At 43.5% G+C, this 12,906-nt stretch overlaps 1 protein-coding gene across 1 annotated transcript in view; it reads left to right on the plus strand.

The window, feature by feature from the left end:
• The window catches only part of LOC109902984 (spermatogenesis-associated protein 16), a 51,033-nt gene extending 44,616 nt beyond the window's left edge, over positions 1-6,417 (plus strand). The window contains exons 10-12 of the mRNA XM_031838066.1: positions 277-594; positions 2,435-2,518; positions 5,665-6,417. Coding sequence (XP_031693926.1) covers positions 277-594; positions 2,435-2,518; positions 5,665-5,913 — 651 coding nt within the window. The 3' untranslated portion in view covers positions 5,914-6,417. The remainder of the gene's footprint in view (positions 1-276; positions 595-2,434; positions 2,519-5,664) is intronic.
• Positions 6,418-12,906: the final 6,489 nt, after the last annotated feature.

Consider the following 12,906-nt stretch of genomic DNA (forward strand, 5'->3'; position numbering starts at 1 on the left):
GTTGTGGGAAGCTTGTGGAAGACTACCTGACACGTTTGACCCAAGTTAAACAATTTAAAGGCAATGCTACCAAATACTAATTGAGTGTATGTAAACTTCTGACCCACTGGGAATGTGATGAAAGAAATAAAAGCTGAAATAAATAATTCTCTCTACTATTGACATTTCACATTCTTAAAATAAAGTGGTGATCCTAACTGACCTAAGACATGGCATTTTTACTAGGATTAAATGTCAGGAATTGTGAAAAACAGAGTTTAAATGTATTTGGCTAAGGTGTATGTAAACGTCCGACTTCAGCCGTTTGAAAAATGTGTGATTAGTGATCAACAGGGCCGAGTGAAAAGAGAGAAGGGGGTGTGGTTTACAAGTTTTATTTTTCCCATGTTTCCTTGTTTCTCACATGCTGTGTTTGTTCCAAGACAACAGGCAGGTTTTTCCCCAGGGTCTGGGCTTGTGGAGAGGCTGCAGTATGCTGGCTACCTGGGACAGATCCAACGCAGCAGGGAGCAGTCCGTCATCCTCCACCAGGCGCTGGCTGAGCTCGCTGTCGCCCCCTACCTGCAGGACCTCAGCCACGCAGAGACCACACTGGTAAGCAACCGACAGTCTCTGGCCAAACTTTGAAATGCCTACCTAGCACTGACTCATTCTCTGTGCACTGACACACAACAGGACGCAGCGACCTCAACATCACTCTGGTAATATCAGAGGCGGTACAGGCGTGGATAAGAGGTCTCTCCTAGGCCTGAGGTGTTGTTATCTAGGAGCACTTTAACAGCACACGGGCCCAAAAAAATATATAGGATAGGAAAGAGAGAGAGAGACCTTTGCTTTCCCAGAGAGAGTAGATAACAGGAGGGAATAGGGAAACAGAAATGGAAGAGGTGGTGTATGCAAGTCTCATTCAGGTATACCGTGTGCTGTGCTGCTGAAGCTCTATAATTGCCTCTTTACTAAAATAGAGCCGCACAGTGGCTGTGATATTGCAACCAAATCTACCATGAATAGAGACCAGGAGAGAGGGGCCATGTTTGTTTAGGCAACAACAGCCATGACAGCTTCTATTACCACAGATATTACAGTACAGCAAAGGGGTCGGCTGTCGCATACACTGGAGTCATGACAATATGACGATGTGCCTCCTTTCAACAGGCAAGGAGAAAAACACATGTCCAAAATAATTATATTTCTGTCAGTTAAGCCAGTTTAAATACCCAGCTCTTTTAGTGGATATTTTGGCACAGTCACTCAGTACTGAGAGCTGCTCTGCCTTTAGTTAAAATATATGCTGTTTAGCAGACTCTTTTATCCAAAGCGACTTACAGTGCGTGGATACATTTTACATGCGGGTGATCCTGGGAATCGAACCCACTATTCTGGCGTTGCAAGCGCCATGCTCTACCAACTGAACTATAGAGTTCTCTGAGTTTTCAGTGGATGTCCGGCCGGAGACCAAAAAAATTACTTTTACCGGCGAGCGCTCTCAGGAAATGTAATAATTCAGAACACACGCTGTATGTTGGTGAATTGCCCCCCAGAAAAGTGTCCTGTGTCTGGAGAAATAGAAGGGGGAAAGGTATTTGTGTTGTGAAAGCAGGTGTACCAGCCAGCCGTGTGTGTGTGTGTGTGTGTGTGTTTACTATCCTAATGGGGAGATTTCAGCTCTTCACCGGTCCCCACAAGGAAAAAGGTTTTTGCTTACAGTAAGGGTTCGGTTAAGAGTTAGTACTGCAAATAAATGGGCTCCAAAGTGCAGCCCCATGTATATTACCTCCTCCCACGCACCTTGATGGATGCAAGCAGGTCACCCGTGATACAAGTCAGTATTCGACATCCATCCATGTCTGAGGACGTCAGGAGATTACATGGAAAACGGCCACTAGGGGCAACAGTGAGCGCTGTTACCTTCAAGTTGGTTTTGGTTTTGCTATGGCATTGTGCGCTGGTATGGTGAATGGGCATAAGCATCTGCCTCTGGTTCCAAAGGAACATATTTGAATTCAGTAATACAATGTTTTTTGTTTTTTTAAGCCTTTCCCAAACCTTAACCCATTCGGAGTTAATCCCTAACATTAAGAATTTGGCGTTAATGGCTAAACTTTACCTTAAACACTTAGAAATTATACATGTGAGAAACATGGATGAATGTTCAATTCTGATGTGAGACTGAGAGGTTGTTGGATGGACGAGTGCTGTTTGTCAATTTGTCCACATTGTCTCCCCTAGCCCACCGCTGCTGTGGAAGGCCACAGCATCCAGGCTTCTCCCCATGTAGAAAAAAGACAAGATGGCAGCCCTCATTGTATGAGGAATGAGTTGTAAAAATAATCATCCGACAAATGATTTTTTAATTAGCTTTTAAGTCTGTGTTTAGAGAAGTTATTGCTGGTGTGTGAATTGCGCTCTGATAATCTTTATCTCGGGCCCACAGCTGCAGGCTCTAATGGCAGACACCATGGACACCCTTGAAGGAAGGCGGACTGATAGAGAACGTGTGTGGAATGAAATGCAAAAGGTAAATAGAGAGAAAGGGAAAATGACAATGAGAATGAGGAGGGGACGAGGGGATGGAAATACCAACGTCTACACTGTACCCTCCAAACACACGCTTAGCATTCTCCCAACGAAATTTAAATGAAGATTTGACATATCAAATCAGGAAAAAATATCTATTTTGCGTTGGGATATCCTTGTCTCCTCTATTAAGATGGACAATGCCTGCTGAACTTTCAAATGGCTCCCAGGAGGGAAAGGCCCATCTCACTACGGTACGTAGTACTGCAAACAGACTTGGCTTGAGAACAAAACCCAGTGTAAAGCTACTGAGATACTGTAATGCAGATCAGCGTATAAACATCAAGTTCTGTAGGGCTGGAGCCTCGTTGGACAGCTGAAAATCAAAGATAAATCACATTACAATATCCCTGATTGCATTTCCATGCTCTGTCCTGTGTGGAGTTGTTGCCTTGTGGGTATGGGAGGGGGGTTGACGCAGGGCAGTGCAGTGCATCACTGGGTCAGTCTATCTCACACCCAGTGGGGCATGACCACAGCCGTTAGTGATGGGCTGTATTAATCATGCACACACATTGACATACACACATACTCTATCACACACACACACACACATGCATATCGACACATACTCACACCTTAAAAGCCCACTGCCATAGGCTGAGCCCAGCGCTGGTGGATGGGTCTTTTCACTCCCTATCTGACCCATACATCATTCCTATGCAGAGTCTGTCAAACTGAGCAGAAAAGGGCAGGGCTGGCAAGCTGTTTCTGTTTCAATGTTTAAACATGTAATCGCTGTAATGGATACAGTAATAGTTGTAATTTACTTGAATTATTCAATGGGACATTATAGTACTTCCCTATTTTGATATTTAACTGATTTTCACTGAAAGGTCAAGCTTTACTTTACAATAACTAAAATCACATTTTCTAACTCAAGACTATATTATTGGTTAGTCACCCTGAATTTATTGTGGATGTTGAATTCACATTGTAATTTACCGTCATTGTAGCGGGTGTATTTTTCGCTGAGTTATCTGCACTGTGTCTAAAATCAGTTGTTAAACTAAGAGGTGTAAGACCATAAGGCTGTGGAAGAAATTGGAAGCACTGCAAGCAATGTAGGCTACCTTATCCTCCACTCAGCCATGCCATCTCTCAAGTATTTTATGTAAGGGCCATTTGTACTGTTACTGTATGCGCAAATTAGCCTGTGCTAGCATACATGCACCCATCCACTCTATAATGTGCATAAGGTCATAAAATCTCCCATCCTCAGACCTGTAAAATCTATAATCAATGCCCGCCAGTATTTGCTTCATATATCCTGAGAGTGACAACCAACCTTTTCTCAACACAATAATTTATTGAGTGCGGCTACTCGACACCTAGAGAAATATTAGAGGTGGCAAGTTCATTTTCCTTTCGGCTCTCTTCAACTGGCATAAATCAGCAGGGAATTAACTAACAAATAGAAATGACGACTTGATTCTGACACAGGTCTGCATACACATTGTTTTCCTGCTTATACATTGTTTTCCTGTTTGTTTTGGCCAGTCATTTTAAGGACATTGGCCCTTGCTGTAAATAAATGACTTAAAAATAACTGCACTTTCCCCAGTTCCGGCAGACAGACGGCATCAATGTTTTCCGCTCCATAAAATATCTATAAGAAATGCGGAATTTACCGCAGCGCTGTAGTGTTTTACTCAAACTTCAGAATATTTCCAACCCCTCCCGAGAAAGATGGAAAAGCTTAAGAGCAGTGCATCGGTGAGTGCTTGTACATGAGTCTGTTCTCAAACAACACAAAGCTAAACTACAAAGTAGTCCTGAACTGTGACTCACCACAACGTTTCATTTTTATTGATTTAGAAACTCATTTGACTTGGAACAGTGAAAAGGTCACTAAATGTTTTAAGGGATGTATTGACTGGGCTAGTTTGAATACATTGAGTGTCAGTCAATAGGGTAACACTCCGTCACTGTGGTGATGAGGGCTGACAGGTTTGATAGACACTTTGACAGGTGTCATATCACAGCTCAGCTCCTTGGGCATGGCATGGCAGCCTCCATAGACACACACACAAAGATACTCTAACACACACAATTTTTGTTGTTGTATTGTTTGTATTTTTTGTTCTATTGTGTTTGTATATCGTACATTTGTGTATCAGTGTTTTGTTACTCCCTGGACCCCAGGAAGAGTAGCTGCTGCTTCTGCAAAAGATAATTGGGATCCAAATAAACAAATAGGTAGATAGCACAGCCACCTCAGTCAGCCCTGGGCCCTCTGAAGTTGCTGCTGTTTTCATATAGAAAGTGGTGCAGATGCGGCCTGCACACCAATGGAGAGGCTAATTGTTGTTCAAATGGAGTCCCGGGTTCTAAGATGCATGGGAGGGAAGTGTGGAAAGCGTATGTAGGGTGAGAAAGTGCAGGATGGGGTTGAACCAGTCAATGTCTCAGCCCCACTTCTCCTGCTCTGAGTTTAGGTGAATCCCTAGGGTATGGCTGTGGAGTTGGGTCTCAGATCCCACTAATAGAAACAGACACCCCAGCACCACCACCTCCACCATCAGACTGGCTCCTCTGTCACTCACAACACACACATCCCTCTCTCACCCTGTCTCGTTCAGTCTCTCTATATTGTATCTCCCCTCTATCTCACTGTTTCTCTTTCAGTTTCTTTCATTCTTTTATTTCCCCCACTCTCTCTCCTTCGCTCTCACCTCAGCCTCACTTTGAGTGCGCCCTCTCCTTCTCTCCCCGGTACTCCAAATAGGCTTTTGTAAATTCATCTCTTCATCATACATTCACTTTCATATTTCACTCCCTTTCTCCTCCTCCCTTTCTCCTGTATGAGCGCGGGCTGGGAACAGTAAATTCCCACGCCAAGCCTTCACCTCACAAATGAATGAGGGAGGTACAGGCCAAACCCTACATCTCTACCAGGTAATTACTTCCCTGGTGGGGCAGAGAGGAGAGGAGGGGTTGAGCTGCTGGGCTTGGCTCGCAACACACAATCTATATAACCTCACGCTCCTCTGGAAAATCTGTCTCCACGTGAAAAGTGTTAGTTATTGCTTATAGCACATTGTAACTTGTTCTGTTCTCTTGTGTTTTGAATTGTTTTCTGCTCAGGTGGGGATGTTGGAGGATCTGTTGTTCCAACTGGAGGAGACCTATCTGAAGAACAAGGCTCAGAGGGCCAGTAGGAAGCAGAGGGCCGGGGTCCAGGGGGCAGAGGGGAAATCCAGAGGAAGACCCAAAGCAGGGGTCAAAATAGAAGCCAAAGGAGGGGGTACAGTGGTGACGGACAAGGCCAAAGTCCGTCCCACTGAAACCCAGCAGGAGACAGCAGTAGCACAAATGACCTTACCAGACCCATGATCTGCATGCCAGGACAGTGGAGGCCCGAAGTCGTCCTCTTCCTCAAAATGAATGGACACCCTCCTCTCACAAAGCCTCATCTTCAGTCCCAGCATCTTTCACACCATTACTCTAGGCTGGCAGAAATAAATGGACTCTGCAGCCTTGCTTTCACTCTGATTTAGGGTCTGTTTTTAACACTCCTCCTTGTTTACTCGTTAAGATAGCGTCTCTAGCCCCACTTCTAGATGAAAGACCTAGCTGATTCAAACGTGTGGGAGTGTTCAATGTATACACAATGAGATGTTTTCATGTTTAAACTCGCTAATTTATGATTGTTCATGCAAGTTGTAATATGACAGATGGTTTGTAAACACAAACAAATCCATATGGTGCAGTAGCATGATCATAATGATGTATGCATTCCCATTATGGGATTCACAGCAAATCTGGCTCCAGATTCTCTCCAGATTCTCTCATGTTTTGAAAACTGTCTAACATTTTTTATTTATTTATTTTATTTTTTTATTTTACCTTTATTTAACCAGGTAGGCAAGTTGAGAACAAGTTCTCATTTACAATTGCGACCTGGCCAAGATAAAGCAAAGCAGTTCGACAGATAAAACGACACAGAGTTACACATGGAGTAAAAACAAACATACAGTCAATAATGCAGTATAAACAAGTCTATATACAATGTGAGCAACTGAGGTGAGAAGGGAGGTAAAGGCAAAAAAGGCCATGATGGCAAAGTAAATACAATATAGCAAGTAAAATACTGGAATGGTAGTTTTGCAATGGAAGAATGTGCAAAGTAGAAATAAAAAATAATGGGGTGCAAAGGAGCTAAATAAATAAATTTATTAAAATTAAATACAGTTGGGAAAGAGGTAGTTGTTTGGGCTAAATTATAGGTGGGCTATGTACAGGTGCAGTAATCTGTGAGCTGCTCTGACAGTTGGTGCTTAAAGCTAGTGAGGGAGATAAGTGTTTCCAGTTTCAGAGATTTTTGTAGTTCGTTCCAGTCATTGGCAGCAGAGAACTGGAAGGAGAGGCGGCCAAAGAAAGAATTGGTTTTGGGGGTGACTAGAGAGATATACCTGCTGGAGCGTGTGCTACAGGTGGGAGATGCTATGGTGACCAGCGAGCTGAGATAAGGGGGGACTTTACCTAGCAGGGTCTTGTAGATGACATGGAGCCAGTGGGTTTGGCGACGAGTATGAAGCGAGGGCCAGCCAACGAGAGCGTACAGGTCGCAATGGTGGGTAGTATATGGGGCTTTGGTGATAAAACGGATTGCACTGTGATAGACTGCATCCAATTTGTTGAGTAGGGTATTGGAGGCTATTTTGTAAATGACATCGCCAAAGTCGAGGATTGGTAGGATGGTCAGTTTTACAAGGGTATGTTTGGCAGCATGAGTGAAGGATGCTTTGTTGCGAAATAGGAAGCCAATTCTAGATTTAACTTTGGATTGGAGATGTTTGATATGGGTCTGTAAGGAGAGTTTACAGTCTAACCAGACACCTAAGTATTTGTAGTTGTCCACGTATTCTAAGTCAGAGTAGTGATGTTGGACAGGCGGGTAGGTGCAGGTAGCGATCGGTTGAAGAGCATGCATTTAGTTTTACTTGTATTTAAGAGCAATTGGAGGCCACGGAAGGAGAGTTGTATGGCATTGAAGCTTGCCTGGAGGGTTGTTAACACAGTGTCCAAAGAAGGGCCAGAAGTATACAGAATGGTGTCGTCTGCGTAGAGGTGGATCAGGGACTCACCAGCAGCAAGAGCGACCTCATTGATGTATACAGAGAAGAGAGTCGGTCCAAGAATTGAACCCTGTGGCACCCCCATAGAGACTGCCAGAGGTCCGGACAGCAGACCCTCCGATTTGACACACTGAACTCTATCAGAGAAGTAGTTGGTGAACCAGGCGAGGCAATCATTTGAGAAACCAAGGCTGTCGAGTGAAACATGAAACAACCTTCGTTAAATCACATTATAAATCACATTATCTTTATCAATATGTTTGGTTAACTAACAAGAAATACGAAAACCCTTTTCCACAAAACCTTTTTCCACTCAATCCTTTTTCCACTCAAGGTGATTCAAATAAAACAAACATGCTTCCTCCTGAAGTAGCTAGCTGGAAACAGCAGCATACACACTTTGTCTACAGTATGATGACCATGTTACTACAGTCTGGAGTATCACAGTCATTTCAATGCCAAATGTGCAGTTTGGGGATTGATCGGGCAGGGCAAAACCTTGTGAGTGAACACAATCAGTGGGGCCCTCGTCACTCACGTGCCCACGGCTGATCCATCAACTGGCCGGTCAGTACCGGCTTCCCAAAGTAGTTCCTCTGAGACAGCCAATCAGAGGCGCTCTGTGCTATCGACAGCTGCTTTCTCTCTCCTGTTATCTACTCTCTCTGGGAAAACAAAGGCTGGTCTCTCTCTTTTTCCTTACTACTGCTGAATAATCCACATTTCCCTATTTTAGGATTCATTCAGGGTTCCTACTCTACAGTACAGTGTTTATCTCTATCTCTCTCATCCCACCCTCCATCTGTCTCTTGCTTCCTCCGTTTCCATTCAGATGGGTGCTTAATACCTTGGGGATTCTGTTGACACCCGAGTCGGCATAAGCAATGTTGTGATCAGCAATATGGGCATGCATTATTTTATTCGCTGAATAAATTAATGACATTTATTGAGTGGTCGGGGAGAGAAAACGTTGGCATAGGTACTCTATTGGCATCTTTAAAAGATTAGTTATGCCCGGTGCAGTTTCCATTTGGTAAACAATTATTATAATCCAAGCCTACATGCATATTTAATGAACACATTGAAGGCCATAGCCTTGTTTTTCACTTTTGTGTAAAGCTCTTTATATGAAAATGGTTAGAATGGTGATATAGGAATGCTAATGTGGTTAGTTATTTTTTGTGTTTTAATTAGTGCACTGTTTTGCAGTGTTGCCTCACTGCCTGTTGTTGCCTCACTGCCTGTTGTTGCCTCACTGCCTGTTGCCGCCTCACTGCCTGTTGTTGCCTCACTGCCTGTTGCCCCACTGCCTGTTGTTGCCTCACTGCCTGTTGCCTCACTGCCTGTTGTTGCCTCACTGCCTGTTGCCCCACTGCCTGTTGTTGCCTCACTGCCTGTTGCCCCACTGCCTGTTGTTGCCCCACTGCCTGTTGTTGCCTCACTGACTGTTGCCTCACTGCCTGTTGTTGCCTCACTGACTGTTGCCTCACTGCCTGTTGTTGCCTCACTGCCTGTTGTTGCCCCACTGCCTGTTGTTGCCTCACTGCCTGTTGCCTCACTGCCTGTTGCCTCACTGCCTGTTGTTGCCTCACTGCCTGTTGCCCAACTGCCTGTTGTTGCCCCACTGCCTGTTGCCCCACTGCCTGTTTTTGCCTCACTGCCTGTTGTTGCCCCACTGCCTGTTGTTGCCCCACTGCCTGTTGTTGCCCCACTGCCTGTTGTTGCCCCACTGCCTGTTGTTGCCCCACTGCCTGTTGTTGCCCCACTGCCTGTTGTTGCCTCACTGTTGCTAACACAGTTTTGTGGCACACTTGACATGGGTTCACACTGATGCCTGGTTCAGAATTGGTCAGTTGATGTCTATTAGCTGCTGGAGTTGATGTAGAGTGGAAGAGGTCATGGAGTCTACTGAGTAGAATGGAACTGTCATGGCGATGGTGTGGTCACGTTTTTCACAGTTTTTACTAATTGGTGTGCGAGCATCAAGTACCAAATGTAATTATTTATTGTTGAATGAAGAACCACGTCTTGACAGACCAGGGCCCGGTTTCCCGATAGCGATGGAACACTTACAAGTGTTTTACGATGCATCTTTCATATATTTAAAACATATATTGTTAGCCCATCCAACACACCCCCTCTTCAGATGACAAAATAGCTTTTTCAGTTTTTACAGCTTTTTTGTTACGTGTGTGTATGTATATATGTATACATACACACACACACACACACACGCACACACACACACACACACACACACACACACACACACACACACACACACACACACACACACACACACTACTGTTCAAAGGTTTGGGGTCACTTAGAAATGTCCTTGTTTTTGAAAGAAAAGCCAAAAAAAAGTCCATTAAAATAACATCAAATTGATAGAAATACAGTGTAGACATTGTTAATGTTGTAAATGACTATTGTACCTGGAAATGGCTGATTTTAATGGAATATCTACATAGACCCATTACCAGCAACCATCACTCCTGTGTTCCAATGGCACGTTGTGTTAGCTAATCCAAGTTTATCATTTTAAATGGCTAATTGATCATGAGAAAACCCTTTTGCAATTATGTTAGCACAGCTGTAAACGGTTGTTTTGATTAAAGAAGCAATAACACTGGCCTTCTTTAGACTAGTTGAGTATCTGGAGCATCATCATTTGTGGGTTTGATTACATGCTCAAAATGGCCAGAAACAAATCACTTTCTTCTGAAAGTCGTCAGCCTATTCTTGTTCTGAGAAATGAAGGCTATTCCATGTGAGAAATTGCCATGAAACTGAAGATCTTGTACACAGCTGTATACTAGACCCTTCACAGAACAGCGCAAACTGGTTCTAACCAGAATAGAGAGAGGAGTGGGAGGCCCCGGTGCACAACTGAGCAAGAGGACAAGTACATTAGACTGTCTAGTTTGAGAAACAGACGCCTCACAAGTCCTCAACTGGCAGCTTCATTAAATAGTACCCGCAAAACACCAGTCTCAAAGTCAACAGTTCCTCTGTCCAGTGCCTGTGTTGTTCTGCCCATAATCTTTTATTTTTATTGGCCAGTCTGAGTTGTGGCTTTTTCTTTGAAACTCTGCCTAGAAGGTCAGCATCCTTGAGTCGCCTCTTCACTGTTGACGTTGAGACTTGTATTTTGCGGGTACTGTTTAATGAAGCTGCCAGTTGAGGACTTGTGAGGTGCCTGTTTCTCAAACTAGACACTCTAATGTACTGTACTTCTCCTCTTGCACCAGCAAAGCACCATCACACCTCCTCCTCCATGCTTCACGGTGGGAAACATGCGGAGATCATCCATTCACCGACTCAGCGTCTCACAAAGACACAGTGGTTAGAACCAAAAATCTCATTTGGAATCAGACTAAAGCAGTGGCGGTTCTAGCTTGTATGGCTCCCTGACTGAAACTCCCCTTCAGCCCCCCCCCCGAAAAAAAAGCACCATTCTGCACTAACTGTAATTTTTCTTCCGACATTTGGAACAACACCAATAATCACAACATTTAAAAATATATACAAAAATAAGACTCTTAAATATAAAAAATAAGTAACAAAGAGAAATAGAAACATTTGTGTTGACTCAGCACTCAACCCCAACACAGAATCTCAAATATATTTGGATTTGTTTAACATTTCTTTGGTTACTACATGATTCCATATGTGCTATTTCATAGTTTTGATGTCTTCACTATTATTCCACAGTATAGACAATAGTAAAAATAAAAAACCTTGAATGAGTAGGTGTGTCCAAACTTTTGACTCGATTTTATTTTATGCATGTTTTTATACTTGCATCAAATGCAAAGACATTGGCAACTTTATATTTGTAGTCAACTTTGTTTTGAAGTTATCAGGTCACAGAGAGGTGAATAAACCATGTGATTCTATGTTTAGTGGAGATGTTCTGTCTATAAAGTTACGTGGGAGGGCAAAATATTATCTAACGACTTCACTTAGCTGTTCTATGAGTGGTCTTGGCTGTTCTACGAGGCAGGCGTTAGATTATGAGAGTTTTCAAGTGCAACGTAAATAACGATGGTTTTGGGAAACAGCTCAGACTTAATGATGCTCCTATGAAGGTTCTAACAATGAGCGTAGTCTTAAGATGCTTTTGTGAAACTGGGCCTAGGACATTGTTGCACTTTGAATACATTCTAATGGGTTTCATAAGATATAGGCTTCTTGCGTTTGGGGAAAGAAATGATGGAACTCATTTTAACAGACCACGGGAACTTGTCTGGAAGCACAACAGTCAATTCAAACATCAAATGGCAACCTCACTTTTTAAATGTAATTTTATTCTGGAGGTGGAAATTGTATACTGTAACGAGTGCGCTGAGAATCGGGAAGCAGGTACAGGGAGTGAGTGGTTTAATAAATAAACAAAAAAGAGTCAATAACACCTGAGGAAAGAACCAAGGGAAGTGACAGATATAGGGAAGATAATCAAGGAGGCAATGGAGTCCAGGTGAGTGTCATTAGGCGCTGGTGCGCTTAACTATGGTGACAGGTGTGCGGGATAATCAGTAGCTTGATGACCTAGAGGCCGGAAAAGGGAGTATACATGACATACTGCATTTTGATGCTTGAATATTTACATGAACAGAAAGAAACAGGAGGTGGGAGCAGGTTATGGATTAACCTCTGCAAAATGCAAATAAAGTCATATTGGGAAGGGATTGAAAGGGTTGTAGGTTGTGCTGGCAAAGCCATCTGTTTGACAAACAAATATACAGTTGTCAGAGAGATGCAAGCAGCGAGATTGGCTGACAAACTCAGGAGGAAGGCAAGCTGCTTTAGGAAGAAGGGGGGATAAACAGTCTGCTTTGCACCCAGATGAGCGCCGTGGTAAACATCTCTGCCATGTTTTCTTCCATCCGCACATCTTTGGAGAGTCCTTGTGATCACATTGTGGCAAACAACATGGTTGCCGTGTAGTGAAGATGCTCAAAGTCGCTCGATTTGTGTAACCAAACAAGACACAAACCAGTGCCCCAAATCTGCCATGATCCCAGCCACAGATCACAAAGCTTCAGCTCTAACCCAATGCTGAATTATTTTGAGGAAGAGTCATCTGTTTGGAAAGAGTGTTTTGCACAGCAAGGAGGCTGCAAGGAGCAAATGTCCAGCCTCCTACAGGTGAGCATGTTTTGAGGGAAACAGAGACTACGAGATAAAATTACTTATCTGAGAAGGACAGAAGGTCAAACTGTGCAACAGAAGGCACACAATC

Source organism: Oncorhynchus kisutch, linkage group LG13 (assembly GCF_002021735.2).
Source record: "Oncorhynchus kisutch isolate 150728-3 linkage group LG13, Okis_V2, whole genome shotgun sequence".
In the NCBI taxonomy this organism is placed as follows: Eukaryota; Metazoa; Chordata; class Actinopteri; order Salmoniformes; family Salmonidae; genus Oncorhynchus; species Oncorhynchus kisutch.